Source organism: Pholcus phalangioides, unplaced genomic scaffold (genome assembly GCF_987345545.1).
Source record: "Pholcus phalangioides strain wild (caught in Gottingen) unplaced genomic scaffold, Ppha-v1.0 ptg000009l_1, whole genome shotgun sequence".
Lineage (NCBI taxonomy): Eukaryota > Metazoa > Arthropoda > Arachnida > Araneae > Pholcidae > Pholcus > Pholcus phalangioides.
Genome location: NW_028301602.1, coordinates 31550778 through 31568740, shown reverse-complemented (window position 1 = coordinate 31568740; position 17963 = coordinate 31550778). Strand labels below are relative to the sequence as shown.

General features: G+C 32.1%; 1 protein-coding gene across 2 annotated transcripts in view; it reads right to left on the bottom strand.

Annotated features, from left to right (window-relative positions):
• Positions 1-8829: 8829 nt before the first annotated feature.
• Glg1 (Golgi apparatus protein 1) overlaps positions 8830-17963 on the bottom strand; it is a 41069-nt gene continuing 31935 nt past the window's right edge. Inside the window, exons 20-23 of one of the 2 annotated variants that reach the window (XM_089235977.1) lie at positions 16478-16573; positions 14991-15111; positions 12354-12466; positions 8830-11644 (exon numbers count right to left, since the gene is read on the bottom strand). In XM_089235977.1, coding sequence (XP_089092103.1) covers positions 11477-11644; positions 12354-12466; positions 14991-15111; positions 16478-16573 — 498 coding nt within the window. In that variant the 3' untranslated portion in view covers positions 8830-11476. The remainder of the gene's footprint in view (positions 11645-12353; positions 12467-14990; positions 15112-16477; positions 16574-17963) is intronic. The other variant, XM_089235976.1, reaches the window with a different exon arrangement.

Sequence of the window (17963 nt, the reverse complement as noted above, 5' to 3'; positions counted from 1 at the left end):
TGTATAAAAAGTTAATTTTTTTCATTTTTCTATTTTAATAAGTATACAATCCCTTGAAACATGAATGTCATGAGTTCTACACGTTATTTGGAAACTTTTTCCTACTGGGGCCATCTGTATCATTCTGGAAGTGACTAGAACAGGGTTCTTAACCTTTTTAGCTGCAACAAGATCAGATTTGTGGCCCACAGAACTGCTTGTTCTACGAAATTGTTGAACCCAGCATCGTAATTAAGTGCCTTTGTAACAGACTGTACATGGATTAGTCTGACTCGCATCTAGGATGCTCCCCGTTAATCAAGTTTGGTTTGAGACCCATATCTGAAGAATGGCTGAGTGGATTTCTACGGCCCATCCAGAGCAAGCCCCTACGACCCAAACGTTAAGAACCCTTGGACTAGAACATAATAACCGCAAAGCCTTGAACGGTTTGAGCAACTGACAATTGGGATGCCCAGAACAACACCACTACGACTCATGTTCCCAATAGTGACAAACATGCAAGGAAAAGTTATGAGTGGTTTAACAACAGTGCTCAACGGCTAAGATCTAATCATAGCTGGACAATTTTTACAATAAGTATCATAAAAGCAACTTAATTATTTGATCTGGCGATCATACATATGATATAAAATTGCCCATTGAGAAAGAACGCCCGGTCTCACAGACTAGGATTCATATTTTTTGTCAATCTTAGGAAGAAGAGATGCTTGACAAACAATGTAAAACATGCTTAATAAAAGAAATTGTTTCCGCAAAAACAAAATACATTATCCATAATATATATTGCAAAATTCTATCTTTATTACATGTTTTCATTTCATTCAGAGATGGCAAAATATTCATGTACATGGTTTGCACATATAAAACTGTACAGACAATAACATTATAGAACGTGCAACTCATAACACCATAAGAAATAATATTTTGACAATCAAGAACAATAATTCCATTTGTTTTTCTACAGTAGGGAAAGTAAAAAACTTTATTTAGAGTGGAGTAAACATTGAAAGAGGTTCAAAGACCGCAATACTGCTGGAAATACCTCGTAAAAAGGGGGGGGCTCTCACAAGAAAATCAAAATTGCTCCTATCTGTGACTGCGTATACTAATTTCAATGATATATCGGTTCAATAATAGGGTACGAAAAAAAAGTTATTCAAAGCAAAAAAAAAAAGCTTTTTAAATAAAAGTATTGAATGCAGTTTCAGCACAATGTGAACAGCATCCTAAGTAGAAATATTACACTAATATTACATTACGCACGCTCATCGAAGTTCATGAGGGTCTAGTCAGATACATATCTTCAACTTGATCACAAAATTAGACATTCACACTTGAATAGATGGTAAATGTATTTCTTGTGAAATTTGACAGAAACAAAATTGTAGTAAAACCTCTCTCAGGACCAGTTCCCCTATAGCGTCAATTTCTACAGGTCTGGAAATGTTTTCCCCCTATGTACTAATTTTTGTCTATTCTGAGAGAGTCCATTTTCTAAGGAATATGGGTTTCCCTTCTAGAATGGTTTCACTATAATATATATAAAAAAAAAGTACTTTGTAATAAAGAAAACATCATGAGTGCTGAAGCAAAGTGTTGGTAAGATACAATGGAACTGTGATAACATTTAATATTTTCATGGTCAACTCAACTTTTCCCCAACCTTAAGGCACAAATAAAAGTGAATCATCTCTGAAAAAAAAAAATCTTGCCAAAGTGAAAAACAGACCATACAACATTTAAATTGCATTTATAAAAATATTCATTCATTGCCAGTTTCATGTTTAGAAGACAGATGACAATAACTGAACACATTCATGCACATAATTTACTTAAATACACAAAGTTGGATTCCACACTAATTAATTCTGACACAGCCACCTCTTCAGATATAAAATTGTGTCTGTGCCAATATACCATTAGATCAAGGAATTGTTCCTGACGCGGAAACTACTTGTAGAAAACTACTACTACTTAACCATACATGCACCTCGTACACATTCCCCTGGAGAACTTTTAATAAATTAGTACATGCCACAATCAGTGTTGGGAGAGAGTGTCTCTTCTTAATTTATGTCGTCAGAGTTGTTTGTTTTGTGGTCTTGCTGATTCTGTAATTTGACTTTTCCGTTTTGAAGTGGAACTGGCAAATGCCTGGTTTTTCGTTATGTAAGTCAGGGTTCCCAGAAAAATCTGCTCAATCATTTACTTGACTTTCTAGGACTAAATCTAGATTTTCCCTGGCCAAAACCCTGGAAGAAATACAATTCAAAATATTAACCTTTCAAATTTTAATCTTTTGTTTTTCACGCGAGTTTGTGTTCGTTTTTTTTTTCTCCTTCACAGAACTTTTCTCCGACTTCTACCAAATATTTGCATATTTCCCTGACTTTGCCAAATATTGCACTTTCCTGACTTTCCAGGTCACTAGGAACCTTGTGAGTAGTGAGTATCATGTTGAAGGTCCGGCTGCCCTCTGCGGAAAGGCTTTTGACACATCACAAGTGGGGGGGACTGACTCTAAGTCCAACCTTGTCTGACTTGGAGTACAAAAGTAGTTCTTCAACTGCAGGAACTTGCCAAGTGTGGATTCCTTTGTTATATTTTCAAAACAAAGGAAAGAAAATTGTGTTCCATCTTTCCTTGCTCTTTGTCTAATTCCCGCTGGTGAAAAAAATATATAAAATAAGGAAAAAACAAAAATACGAGTGATGATAGGGTTGCAATATTGCATCAGTATTGCACCTAGAAAAAAGGATAAAACACCTTTACCCTTGAAAATCTCTCTCATAAGAATTGTTGAAATGAAAGACTGGCTGCAGAACATTTTGCGAATTAGTAGATGGTGGAAGAAAATGCTCAACTTATAAGTACACGTACGTACATAGACAATCTTTGAATATTAATGAAAATGAAATCAAGTAAAATCTCATCAAGTTGACATTTGCTTAACACTAGAAAGAAAATAGCTGTCATTTTGACAGTTTTCGATCTTCTCACTCGATTTTCACAATAAACCAGATTGTTTAGATTGCTGGAAAAAAATTTTCATATGACTTTTCCTAAGAATACTGAAACATTATACTGTCCAACTATCAATTTTAAAAAAATTGGCTAAAATACTTTTATATCTAGAAGGACCATGACCAGTCAATTTGACCGATAACATTATAGACACTTTCATTGCATGCACAGCAGCAAATTTATGTTGCCGAATCGTGACAACAAATTCCCCAATCCAGATTTTCTCACTTCATCTATTGAAACTATCCTCACTGACCGAGTAATGATGAAATAGAAATACTAGTTTTGCCAAAATAATAGTAATGTGAATCACTGTATCTTATCTGGAAGCTAGTCGAAATGTGACCACTTGATTACTTTACTTCACCAATACGTGCTGAGGAACTGAAACCAAATAATACTACCCCTGGTAATATTTAAAAGATTGAAAAAAAAAATTTCACATGGAGTTCAAAACAAGGACCCCTTTATAAGAAATGTGTTTGATAACACATAAAGATATTACATTGAGTATTTTCTAGAGAAAAAGGAATATATTCTTCTAGAATGTATTTAAAATTTCCTCAAACCATTGAGTTATACAACAAAACAAAGTATGTTGTTGATCAGATAGCTCGATAGCACAATCTGTGCAAGTATCACCCATTTACCAATACATGTTTTCTACAACATTCTACTTAGTATCAATAAATGCTTTTGTAAATGATTTTGTAGAAAAAAATATAAAACCAGAATCTCATTTTTGTTGAAACTAGCTAGAAAGCTTAGAAAATCCCAGAAATCAGAATTTTGCTAATAATAACAACAATTGCTACAGTATCAAGAAAAAATCAGTGATGTCAAATCCCGCTATGCAATAACATAACAAGTGCTACATTTTCAATGAGTAAGAAATCTGGAAGGGGAAAATGCATTCGTAATGTAACACAAGTATTAAAAAATGCAAGAAGTGTGATGTGTGAATGCAACTGTAATTATATAATGTTCAGAATATCAATATTTTTTTCATCAGTTATGGTACGAGGAACTTTTTGGAATTTAAAATAAAAATTGTGCAATTTTATATTTTATTGCTTATCTACACCCACACATACGTACATTTAAACATGATAAAATTTTGGGAGAAAATTTGGAGTATTTGGAAAATTTGTAGTGAGAATCAACCTCCAGTCATTTTGACCGATATGTCCTTTTAATGTTGTCTCAACATGTTTTTTTAATCTTGAGTGTAAAGTTCCACTGAATTATCCTATCAAAGAGTTCCACTGTATTATGCAAAGTTGTTTCTAAAAACATTTAGTTTCATAAATGTACCAAAGTGCTAAATAACACAATCAATCAGGGTTGGGATTTTGGACAGCACATGTGGGAAAAACTGTCCAAAAGTGTCTGAAACTGTCCAAAACCTCCAAGTTTCAAAATATTATGTGGAAACCTTTGGTTTTTTTTCCATGATATTAACATATTAAAAAAATACTAACAGAAAATAAAACTAACTAAATCAAAAATATTTCAAAAAGGTGTCATTTTGGTTTTTTGCTAAGTAAATTGTTTCACCAAATTTATGGTTTTAAAAAGCTGGAAATCTGATAGTAAATTAGTATCACTCATATAACTGTTTAAATAAACTTTTCTCAATTTTTTTAGTTTGTTGTAAATGTTATTTCTACTTCACATCTTATTTTTCATGTATGATTATGATGCAGGTACTGTATTTAGGACAGTGCTTGCTCAAAACCCTGCCGAATCTGTCCAAACATTTATCTTTAAAAAATACATTATATTGAAGGTACCAAATACGCAGTCACAGTTATAATCATTGCATTAACGTGAAACAGATATTTTTTATTAGATACCAATATAATAATGTGAATAAATATCAATGGTGCAGAGTTTATTTAATGCAAATTGTTCTATTTTGACTTTCCAAACTTTTTCTTTAAATTTTCAAGTGAACTTTCTATTTTGCATTCTCAATTTTCAAAAACTAATTATAAATAAATAAAAATATCCGAAGAAAATGGAGCCAATATGTAGCACCTACACATGACTAACAGAACACAATTTCACTAACACTAATTACGCCTACATGATGATAAAAAACTTCAAGACCGAAAATTTTTGTTAAATTTAAATTGTTGCTCTTATGAGGCTAGAATCTGATATTTCACCGAATAAATTCAAGCTATATTTACAATTCTATCACATGGAGGACAGCAATAAGAAAAACACTGGAAGGAGGCTTATCAAAAGACTGTCTTTAATACATTGTTTTTTTATTTTCGTGTCCCCCAAGTTATGCGTCAATTGAAAGAATATTTTCAAATTTTATCTTAGAAATCATCTTGGCACAGATAAGGCAGATAAATTATGTTATAAAATGTTAAAAGGCGCAGATGTGCTTGATTATTAGTGTTCGGTTATTATGTAAGTTTAATTTCATTCTGTAGTCATATCTATTGCTTTTTTCTAATTTTCATGTAGCAAATTTCTATCCCATTCTTTTATCTTTCATGTTTTCATAAATCTAATATTTAACCTCAAGACAGTTCCGTTTTCAATTGTTTGATAACCTGATATCAGTCATATAACCCTTTTCACATACTGTTTTGAATTTCAGAATTTTAGTATATTTAATGTAATTTTAATATAATATAATTTATATAATATAAAGTTTATTATTTGTAAAGTTTTTCCACTTATAGTTATAAATAGGAAGTTTAGGACAGTACGGTAAAAACCATGGTATTTACCGTGTTTTTACTGTGCTGTCCAAAACCTTGCCAACCCTGCAATGAATTATATATGTTTCCTTGAGAATGAAACATGCATAAATATGACATCATAAATTCGCTAGAGATGTCAAAATACATGCACTTTTTAGCATGCACCTTGCACCTTTTAACCAGATCGTGGAAAGCCCCTCTATCTCAATGAAGATATTTTAACTCGGCATGCACCAATTGATCAAAATTTTCCCAGAGGAATACATATGAGGTGCATGTATAGTTCAATAGTATATTCCTAACTTATAATATTTATAAACAAATTGTATTTATGGCACTTATTTTCCCCTCAAACTGTCATTTTTGTATAAGCTTTTATTTTGAATTACCTAAAGCACAGCAACAAAAAATAGAAGTCTTCAAACAATATTTTCAAAAAACTCCACTGAGAATACAAGAAAAAATATATTTCATCACATTACACTGTACAGACATGAGCAAACTATTTGATATTGAGGTAAACTTTTACAAACTGACATATATAGTCACATGCACTGTACAAAGGAAGAAGAATATATTTAAAATATACATTTTTAAAAACAATCTCAGGCTGGGAATTGATGTATGTATGGAGAGTGAACTTCAAGATTGTGCTAAGATATAATTGTGCAGGAAAAATATTAAATTTAATCCTTTGTGGCACCACTGAATATACAAAAGATAATAGTTGGCTGCAGATAGTTCTGATGGAAAAATGGGGGTATAGGTACATAAGTAATAGAGTATTAAACATTTGAACAAATTGTTAAACTTCAATCAGATAAGGTTGTTATATGCACTAGAACAGGGAGGGGCACAATGTTCGCAGTCTACAAGACCGATATACCACATGATTACAGCTGGCAGGTCACAAACTAGTGAAAGTAATGACTTGCCTTGCTCTAATAGGGGGAGGCAATATATGGGCACATTCAGCATGACAGGGTTAAAAAGCTAGATGCATAGGTTTAACAAGGATTAACAGACATTCCTAAAAATAATCAATCCTGTGTTCTGATCAATAATTCACTTTTAGGAACAAATTTCACAGAATGGGTGATCCCTTTGCTGGCTGTATTTGGCCCACTCGCTAGAGGATGTGCAAACCCACACTAGAAAATTAGGCTCACACACTAAGGCATTTTTGCATTTAACAGAAAAAAAATGCTATATAATTATATGTTAGATCTTGGTATTTAAGATCCTTTAATCAGTACCAGAAGCATTAAGGCAAAGAAAAAAATAGAAGGGAGCCCGCTGGTCCTCTTTTATACATGGGACTAAAAGACGTGTAAGAAGGGAGGGTACATTGTACAGGGTGTGAGTAAATTATTAGCAGGATTTCATTACCTTATAACTTTCAAACAAAGCTCATGATAAAAAAAGATAACAGAATCATAAATTACAACTCAAAAAATTTTAGTAATTATACAAATGAAGTTAAATAATTTACACAAGGCTGTCTTTCATGGCACATATGGCATTCAGACAGAAACTGATTTCTTCCCAAATGTTTTCCAGCATTTGCGGTATCCCTTTAAGCCCAAGCCTGAACGATCGTTTGAGTGAGATACTAACAAAAATTCATGCTTTCAAAAATTTCCCAAAATTAAAGTTTAAGGTTAAGGGTTAAGACAGTTTTGATCGCAATCCCATGCTTCAATTTACCAGCTGAGGACACAGGGATCTTGTAGACAGATTTAGTGACATATCCTCCCCCCCACAAGAAAAAGTCAAGCAGTGTGATATCCAGTGATCTTGTAGGCCACATCCAGCTGGTATAACTTTGGTATGAGTAATCGCTAATTCTTGAGTAATCACTATTTTCTATTCTAATGTCATAATTTCCCACAATGGAATGCTGTTGCGACTGCAGATTCCAGATAAAAAGTTTTGAGCTGTACCTTATGATTCAATATTTTCTTCAGCATGTTTTTTATTCAACAGTTATGATGTAATGAAACCTAAACACCCTGAGACTGAGTTCTAGCTTCTATGATCAATAAGATGTGGTACGAGTTTTCTTAATAACCCTTTCGCTCTCATGCTCTAACTGGGGAACCCAATATATCGGCACATTCATCATGAAAGGGTTAGAAAATCTAGATGCATAGGTTTAACAAGATTTAACAGGCATTCCTAAAAATGATCAATTATCAACCAAGAGCTTTTTCGTGTAAAATTAAGGTGTATATAATCTTGCAGCCCCCCACAAGGGGGGGGGGGGACATTATATCTTCATAAAGAGCACTTAAGATGAAACTGTGATGAAAAAAAAAATGTTGCTAACATTTTGATTCAAATGCTATTATCATGATAGCATGCTCAAAATTTTTTTGCAAATGAAAGAAAAAAAGATTGAACAGCTGCATCGCTTCTGAAAAAAATGTCACAACTCTTACAAGCTAGAGTTACAGTTAAATTTGGCACTTTAGAATGTGTGTTACGCATTTATGTAATTCATTCACTAAATATGATCTGATTCAGGAACTTTTAATATGATACTTCAATGATCGCCCTTTTCCTTGCAAACACTTTTGAAAATTTATTTCTTACATTTTCAAGTGTCACTCTATATCTTGCTAATCAAAATGCATATTACTCACATATGACATTTCCTGATGACAATCAAAGAACATAAAATAAAAACTTAGTAGAAAAATTTTTTTTTCTTAGATTTTTTTTTCAGTAGCTGGCAGAGATAATTTTGTTCAAGACCTTTTTTTTAATGTGTCAAAACAGACATGATCAATTTTGGATGCGTTAGAAGTGAAATATTTTTCATCATAATTATTTTTATCATTCCCATATTTATTGTTGCTACACTTATTTGCTTTTTTTAATTTTCAAAATGTATATTTAAAACCTCATTAATATATTTGCTCTAGTTGAAAACCATCCAATAATACACAAATAAAGTAGCCCCTTGTTTACATCATGCCTCAATACAACACAAATTTAAATATTTCACTCTTAATTTGAACTGTTAAAAAATTATATCTAGATAAAGTCATCGAGTATATCACATTTTGAGTGCATAGTATTTTTTGTTCTCCACCATTCATTGCAAAATTCACTGGAAACCAATTTCAGGATTCCATGGTGAACTTCATTTAGAATGATAAAATATTAATAAATATTGGAACTTATCATTATCATGAATTTATATCACTTATTCATTATCTAGCAGCATTTACACTATTTGGCCCTTACATGTGAAACAGTGTTTCATAGAAGTTGTGTTATTGCGCATGGTGGTGACCAAGACAGGCAGTAGTACGTCAAAGTGTTATCAAGACTAATTGATTAATTTATGTCTCATGGAATACATATTTTATGATGTTCTCTTCTGCAGTGGGACTTCTCGTTGCATCTATCCTTTGGAAAGGTTCAAAAAGAAAAAGTGATGGCAACATGGTTGTATCTAATTCTTTTGGTTCAGTATTTATAGGATTTTATTAGACAATTTATTTGAAAATGCAGACAGAGTGCATGGCATTTTACTGGTGAACCGTTGATCCTAGAGGCATACTTTCAATTAGAAAAAATATCCAAATAACGTGTAATACTCAGATATGTTATTCATGTTGCAAGGAGGAGTATAGCTATTAAAATAAAAAAGTCAACTTTTCATACGGACACCTTGTGTTCAAGAACCCAGTAACAAAGTTGTTGCCCTGTCACCTCTGATGCCATCAAAAAATTCCATGTTTCTAAGTGCAATATTTGCTGAGATATTCGAATTCGAAAGTCAGAGAAAAATCAGGAAAGAAGCATTGTCTATTAGTTTTTTTTGTTCTTTCCTCTGTTTATGAACTTAAATATCTCAGCCAATACTGCACTGAGAAACATGAATTTTTTTTTTGTTAGCATCAGGTGAGGTATTGCAACAACTTTCTAATTGGGTTTTTAGGCACACGGTGTCCATATAAAAAATTACGCACAGTTCATATATCCTCTGGTTATTAAATGTGCGTAAACATTATTAAAAAAATCATTTCCAATAATATGTATGGGGGGAAAACTGCATGAATATTATGCATTTAAAACTGTATATACAAATAATGAACATTTGTGAAATAAAATTTTCATAAATAAACTGGTTTTGTCTCAAGCAACTTTTGAGCAGCACTATCTTTTCTTCAGGCAATCAATAGCAACTCAAAAGAAAAACACCGAAGCATGAAAAGTAAAAAAGTATAAAAAAACTATTCTTTTTGAAACACAACACATATTTTATATAAAACTACAGAAATTACATTTTAAACTCATAATTAAATCTGAAAAAAAATACAAGAAAAATACCATATCAATGTTTATCTCAGGCTGGAAATTACTATAAATAAACCAATGAAATATTTCACACAACCAAAACATAAAGCTGTGACTAGATTTTTTTTTTTAAATTGTTATTTTCTTCATATATATATTAATAACGCTTTCTCAAAGCTTATGTGCACACATATTTATAGGTTGCACACTCTAATTGTGTACTCAATCTAAAATATGAGTAGCAGCATTAAAAATTGCAAACCAGGGCTGGTAAAATCTGTTGCTTGACATGTCCAGGACATGTAAACATTTTGAATGGCCATGCATTTTTTCCAACATCATGCCTAATGCTAGCATATTAAATGTTTATTCAAACATGCTCTAATTTAAGTTGGACGTGTTAATTTTTGGAGATTTGTCCAGTCCCGCTGTAAACCAAGTATATTTACTATGAAAAATATATAAATAGTGGTATATTTTATATATACCACTTATTTTAAACTGAATTATATCCTGAATTAATGAACCACTAAATATCTACGAGAAATAGGTTATTGCATTATTTAGCACTTTTTTGGAGATAAAAAATTGTGCTTTAGCAATTTTAATGAAAAAAATTATGAAATACAGAAATTGCAAACACAAAAAAATATAAATGGCACCCCCTCTGTCTTCCTACCTCATCATAAAAACTGTTAATTCTAATGAATGATATGTGATGTAATCAAGAGAAAGTAATCAAAAGTATACTTATTAGAAAAAAAAATTAAAAGGAAGATTAAGATTAGACGAAAAAAAAATAGAATTAAAGGACAAGCATTTCTCGGAACGCTCATCCAATTAATACCATTAAGTGTTAATATTGAATGTATTTTCCATACTCATGAGATTATGATCTCGTGACTGTTGTCCATTTATATTACTGACTAGGATACCTTTGTTGCTTATTTTCCTTTTAGAAAAAAAACTTGACAAAAAAAATACGAAAAGAAAAACCACAAAATTTTAGATGTCATTTCAAGCACGCACACACACACACACACAACCAACAAAATATATATAAAAAAAGCCAACATGTACTTAAATTTGGTCCAATAAACAATACACACCATCAATTTTTTTTCTTCACAGCGATTTGTTTTAGGAAAACAAGTGTTAAAAGCAGTTCATTTTATATATTTGACAGAATTCTTTTTAAGTTTATGCAAAATTGAGATTCATTTTCTGGGCTCTGGTGGGTTCTGACAATATGCAGAAAATCAGCAATCCATCCACGAAAACATACAATGTATCTGTTTTGCCATATTATTTACAAAGGATGGAAGGGAAGTAACTGAACTCACAGGAAATACAATTATATGGTTGGTTTTTTTTTCCTTAAAAAATGTCTTATTTTATACACTAATCACTTCTCACTTATTTTTCATAGACCTTGGAACTCTCTTGGTTACACGACCACAAAATAAACCACTGATGAATATGGAGCCAAGAAGACCGAATGCTATAACAATGAAGTAATTCCTCGATGGGGAACCGGCAACTTGGCGTATCAGCTCCTCAACTGTTTCAGCTGGAGCAACCTGGAATTTGCAATGTAAAAAAAAATTCCATAAGAAAAAAAATAATAATTCAGACCACTCCCCCTTTACTCATGTCTTACCTTTGAAAAACCAAGTTTTGTACAATAGTTGCATTATGTAACAAAACAATATGTGTCTAGGCCGGGGGTTCTCAAACTGTGCACCTCCAGCCTTTGCCAGAGGTGCCACACAGCTGCGGTCCAACATGGTTTTTCAAAGACATTCTTTGTTAAACTGTTCTGGAGAGCTGTCGGAAATTCCCTATAAATAACAATTGGGGAGAAATACAGTGCTAGGGTTGTCTCAATGGCATCACAGGCCCACGATGAAAACGGTTTATCTGAGGCTCCCTACTTGGCTAGAGCTGCTACTAAATACCCGCTACCCAATTCCCTTTCAAAAATTTGACAAGAGATCTCATATTAAACTACTGAATAACTCAGCTCCTCTTTGGTGGCACTTTTATACAGGCAAAGAGAAGTTCAAGAAATTTTTCAGTCATTCTCTCAAGATCCCATTATTTCCTTTTCTTTCTACAAATTTCTCTTTGTGCTATGACATCCCCAAATCATCAGAGTTGTTACCAAACTCACCAGGTTCGTCGCCAGTTTGGCGAGATTTGCAGAGAAATGTGTTAATTTTAATTTTTACATAAGATAATGATATAATGAATATAATATTGAATGAATAATGAGACAATGAAACGCACCTGTGCTGCATACTCAAACATCTCTACACGTTTTGACAACATTGTTCGGCATTCTTCAGACAAAGTTGTGCTAGGAACATCTCCTTGCAAAATTGACATTAAACACGACAGCTCTACAATTGGAAAAAATATTTTTAAAAATTATTTTATTTGTATAACTGAATATAACACTGAATAGAAATAATTTGTTGGTAATTTTCCAAAATTGAATGTTTTGGTAAGTGAAAGAAAATAAGTTAATTCTCTATAAGTCTGATTCTGAGTTGAATATCTTTTTAAATTAGTTCTAGCATGACCCCAGAATGTTCAATGTTATTGGGTAATTTGACAACTCAAACTAATGATTAACAGCAGTTTCTTTTTGGTCATTGAGCATTTGATTAATCTCAAGATTTGGTTTAAATCATCATAAATAAATATTGAAATTTGGGTTTTATGAAATTAATCCACAAATCGATAGGTATAAAAACTTTTTCTTTTAGATTATATATGTCACAGAAAATTTACATAAAAAATGCAATTGCGTTCTACAGGTTGTTTAAAAAAAATCATAACTATTCAGCTTTTAATCTGTTTTGATCAAATAATGTATAGGTAGAAAAAGGGAAATCTCAAGTTTTCACGCAGTTGCTGACAGGCAGTGCTAACGCTCTTCATTCGGCCACCACTTCAGTGTTGGTCAAGATTGGCTTTTCCCACAGTTAGAAACCGGGTGACTTTATTTCCCAGCAGGACCGGACACCCCCTTACTGGAGCTTGGATGTTTGAGAATTTTTGAACAATCACATTCCTAAATGATGGATCAGCCGTACGGGACCTGAAGAGATTCAGTTAAACATCATTGGCCTCCAAGATTGCCGGACCTCACAGTGTTCGATTTCTTCTAATGGGGGTTTATAGAAGACGCCTTATGCGCCTTCCCTTCCAGCTATGCACGCGCGCACACACCACAGTTTCCCAAACTTTTTCTCTCCCAAGTATTTTTTTCCTCTTATCACCTCCAAACTCAAGTAAACGTACAGGATCCTGTGTTAAATCCGTAGCTTTCATCACCTCCCTGGACCATTCATCCCATCACCCACCACAGGAGGCGATATTGCCCACTTTGGGAAACCCTGGTATAGACATATGCCGTGCATCCTTAAGGTGGACATATTGAGCAATTTTAATTTTGTTTGTAAAAAAACTTTGACTAGCCATGCAATATAAAATCGATCTTGAGTGATCTTTCAATATTTTTTGTAATATACACATTTCAAATTGGGTGATTCTTTTAGAAACACCCTGTATTTCTTTTTCTACAAAAGGTACTGAAGTCAAATGTGCAATACTTGATTTTGATTCCCAATATAAAAAAAATACTCAAAATACAAATTTATTTACACCCCCTCAGCATAATTAACAATAAAATTTTCAATCAAAATTCTGCCCAGTTGTTACAATGAATATATATATATATAGCAAAATGCACAAAATGAGCATTATGAAAGTTAAAAATTTGTCGAAACTTCACCAATACCAGTGCCATAGGCAGCTGTAATATGCAGTGTAGTGATAAAACATTGTGCAAACATAACACAGCAACTATTTAGGATATGATTGCCAGGATATGCTCTCAGAAACGTTCTATGTTAAGCCAATGTCAGGGTGTTCCCCCCCCCCCCCCGCCTCATGAGAGCTATAGACATTGGCTATAACCTTTTTCATTTTTTAATTCTATTTTTCTTTCTGAAATTGCCATGGTTCTTTTTTTGCTTTCCAGTTCGCATAATTGTGTTTTCATATAAAAAAAATGAAATTTTAACAATATATATAGTTCGCAAATTTGTAGATTCTGACACATTTGTAATAATGAACAGGAATTCAATACAGCACTCCTCAATCTTTTCAAAACTGCATCTGGCAACAGTATTCCAATCACCTTCTTCAATGACATTTCCAGAAAATGTCTCCATTTTTAAGGCATGTCCGGTGATTTATTGACTACTTTTTGAACCTTTTAATTTATTTTTGACTTTTCAATATATTTTTGAAATTTTTCATAATCCTTGTAAAATATTCACTGTAATTATTTTTTCCTGTAACTGTATATATTTTTTCTCATGCTTCTTTGAGCTTATATAATCTGTGAAGCTCTGTATATATTTTTTCTATTATTGTATTTTTAATATTTTTTCACTGTCTTTTTTCATCCAACATGTTTTTGAGAAGGCAGGCGTCGAGGAACAAGAGTTGGCATTTTTAATGCATTTAGGCATAGCCACCCGTCAGAAACGCCTTACACTTTTTGAACCATGCATGGGATTCCCCCTGATGAAGACCCACAGCATAGGTTCTATTTCACTCTCATAAAATTCAATTTTTTTTTCCTTTTTTCTTAAATAATTCTTTTCGTTTGTGTGTGTATATATGTTTTTTCCCCAACTTAATGAAATAATTTTTAACAGAATCTGGTTTATATAACATGAAAAATGATTTATAATGATTTAATTTAAAAAACTACTCTTTCTGATGTCTTGTTCATTATGGTGTTTTTGTGCCGTTGATTTACTGGTGTTTAAACTCTATCAATCAAATATTTGAAAATTTGTTTTCAAAAATTTAAACAATCATAATCATTGAAATTTTTTCTCTTACGTTTCCCATGTCCAGCAGGTACATCATTGCAGTGCTGCTTGATATCTGTGACACAAGCTCTGTACAAAAGTGGATCTGATTGAATGTCTGCTTTGCCCTCAAATATCAAACGTGCAACTTCCTGAAAATTAATGAATGAAGTTCTGTAATTTTTGTTAAATTGCTTTTTTTCATTCGTAGGATATCAAATATTGAACTAAAATATAATGAACATAAAACAAGATAATATGAATATAAAATAAATATTATTAAAGGTAGAAATATTATTTAGTAAATTAGACATTAACACATTTCAGTGCATTTCACCATGTACAGAAAATTAAACTCTTGATAACTCGACATTTATTATTTTTATGGTTGGCTTTATACTAAATTCAATGGGGAGAAATTCAACCCTCTTTAACTGATAGCTAAACCTCGCTTACATAGACTAAGCCATAGTTTCACAACCTTTTTTGTCCCATCGTCCCTTCATCAGAAATTTTTTTCTCCCAATACAATCTAACCCATAGAATCCTGTGTTATACCCGTAGTTTCTACTGCCCCCCCCCCGAACATTCCATCGCCCACGTTGGGAATCACTTTGCATTTTGTTATCAAAACTAATTTTTCAAATTGATTGGCTAGTTAGTAAATTTCCACTGCATTTCTCTTGTATATTTCAACAATTCTGTGTTTCATTTTTTCCCCTTTTTTGTAGTTTGTTGATTGAAAATACTTCCTCATACATTGGGAGTAGGGTCATTTCCCCTTTTTGGAGCCTGGAAACTTGACCCGTGAACTTGAAAAGTTAATTGAGAAGCATAGATTATATCTGAAATTTTTGAGCAAGAGAGTTGAATAAGCTAAAAAATAAAGGGTTTATTTAAGATCCAAATTTTTAAGTTAAAAAAAAAGTTTTTCTAACTTTCTGAAACTTTGCTGCCTATTGGTAAATAACATATTTTGATACTTATGCTTTTTCACCATAATCTGAGATTTGGAAATTTTTCGTAAAAAAATTGCAGATTTTTTTTTTTTTTTGTTAATTTATGGATGATGAAATTGAATTGTTCAACTATATATATAAGTATATGGATGACATAAATTATGTTTATAAATTGTGAGGGAAGGATCGAATGAAAATTTACCAATTTGACAGTCGACATGTTCTGTTCATCTATACTTTTAGGGGTGTTGGGTCATCTAGGTTCCACTGTACATTTTAAGGAATAATAGAATATACTCACAGTTGGAAAAATATATATATTTTAAAAATCTGAAAGTTTTAAATAATTTGACACAAAGCAACTTCTAAAAAACCTAATCTAATTAGTCATTACCAAGCAAAGAAGGCAGGCACTGACCTTGAATAGCAGTGGGAAGGCTACCCAAACTGAGTTAATTCAAGTCTCAGAATAAAATGGAAATACCATAAAACTGAATGAAAAAAAAATCTGTATAGTTCTAATAAAGTTGATAAATATTTAATATAAAGTGAAACATACTCTCTTGCATTCAGTGGTCACCAGGTCTTTTTTCTGAAACCTAATTTTTAGACATTCCTCAACATTGTTTTCATCCTCTGAACACTTTTGCTGTATCTATGAAGTAAAAACAAGCAGAATTTTTAAACAGAAAAACATAGCCACCAGCTAATTATTTTATTGTAGAAAATTCAATGCAAAAAGGTGGTTAGCTAAAAGAAAATTTAACTTAACACTTGTCCAAACAGAATCGGAACTAATCCAAAAGTGAATGAGATGCATTTATAAGATTGCTACTAATTCAAATTATCAGTTAAATTGGCAATCTATTTTGATTAGCAATTGCATTAGTAAAACTTGGCATTATATGGTTATTATTAACATTATTTTTTTATGCATCAATGATATTTCCTTGGCTTCAATAAATTATATAACAACATTTGAATATCCCATAAACCTAGATTATGTGAATCAAAGAACCATTCAATAACAAACTCTATACCAAAATCTTGACTCAAAAATTACAAAAGTTGTGTTTCCAAAACAAATTTCATTTTTTAAAACTAAAAATTTAAATTACACACATAGCCCAGTCAAAATGTACCAAAAAAAATGGGTTTCCTAGCAAAAGGTCGGGTATTTCTAATTTTTGGATATGTTATAGGGGGCCAAAGCCACTAGTAATAAATAAGGTTTGCGGAAACGAAAGCCTCGTGCAAGCTGAGTTATACTGAAAAAACGTCAAAATTTGTGGATTTTTTTTGGTTTTTGCTCAATATCTCTGTTCCTATAAATCGGAGAGCAAACATGTAAATTATAACATTGTAGAAGACAAACTTTTCTACAACTTTTGTATTTATGATTTTTTTTCCACGGGCCATAGTTATTTTACAGAGCAGTGAAAAATGTGATAATTTTTGCAAAATCCAGAAAAAGAAGTTTCTATAACCTCCGGTTTAACAAGATCTTCTTTAAAAAAATTAATTACATCTATTGCACTATGTTTTTTATTTATTCAGTACAAACGAACGATGTTCAATTGCTGTGAGACATCAAAAATGTGCAAATATGCTTACTGAAGAGTACAAAGCTGATATTGTAAAAAAATCATAATAGACCTGAAATTTGGTTCGATGGGAGGAATGTTAGATGAGATGACGGCTTGTTTGTGAGTGTCAATACCTGACGGGAGAGGTAATACCTGTAAAAGTAGCAGACAAGAGAATAGAAATTGATCTGCTGACACTTTTCCAAAGGGTATGCACAGGGTTGTTTGGTTTAAACCTTGGTTTTAACCAACTGGTTTTTTTTCAAAAAATCAGATAAAAGTGGCCTAAATATCATTTTTTTCCCAGAAAAATATCATATTTGTTCATTATTAGCCAAAATGTTTCATTTTTACCTCATTTTATATCCTTGGGGTACATTCTGATGGTATATCTTTAAATGACATAAGATTTTATAAGTTGTTTTTTTCAAAAAGTCTCATAAAAGTGGCCAGAATATA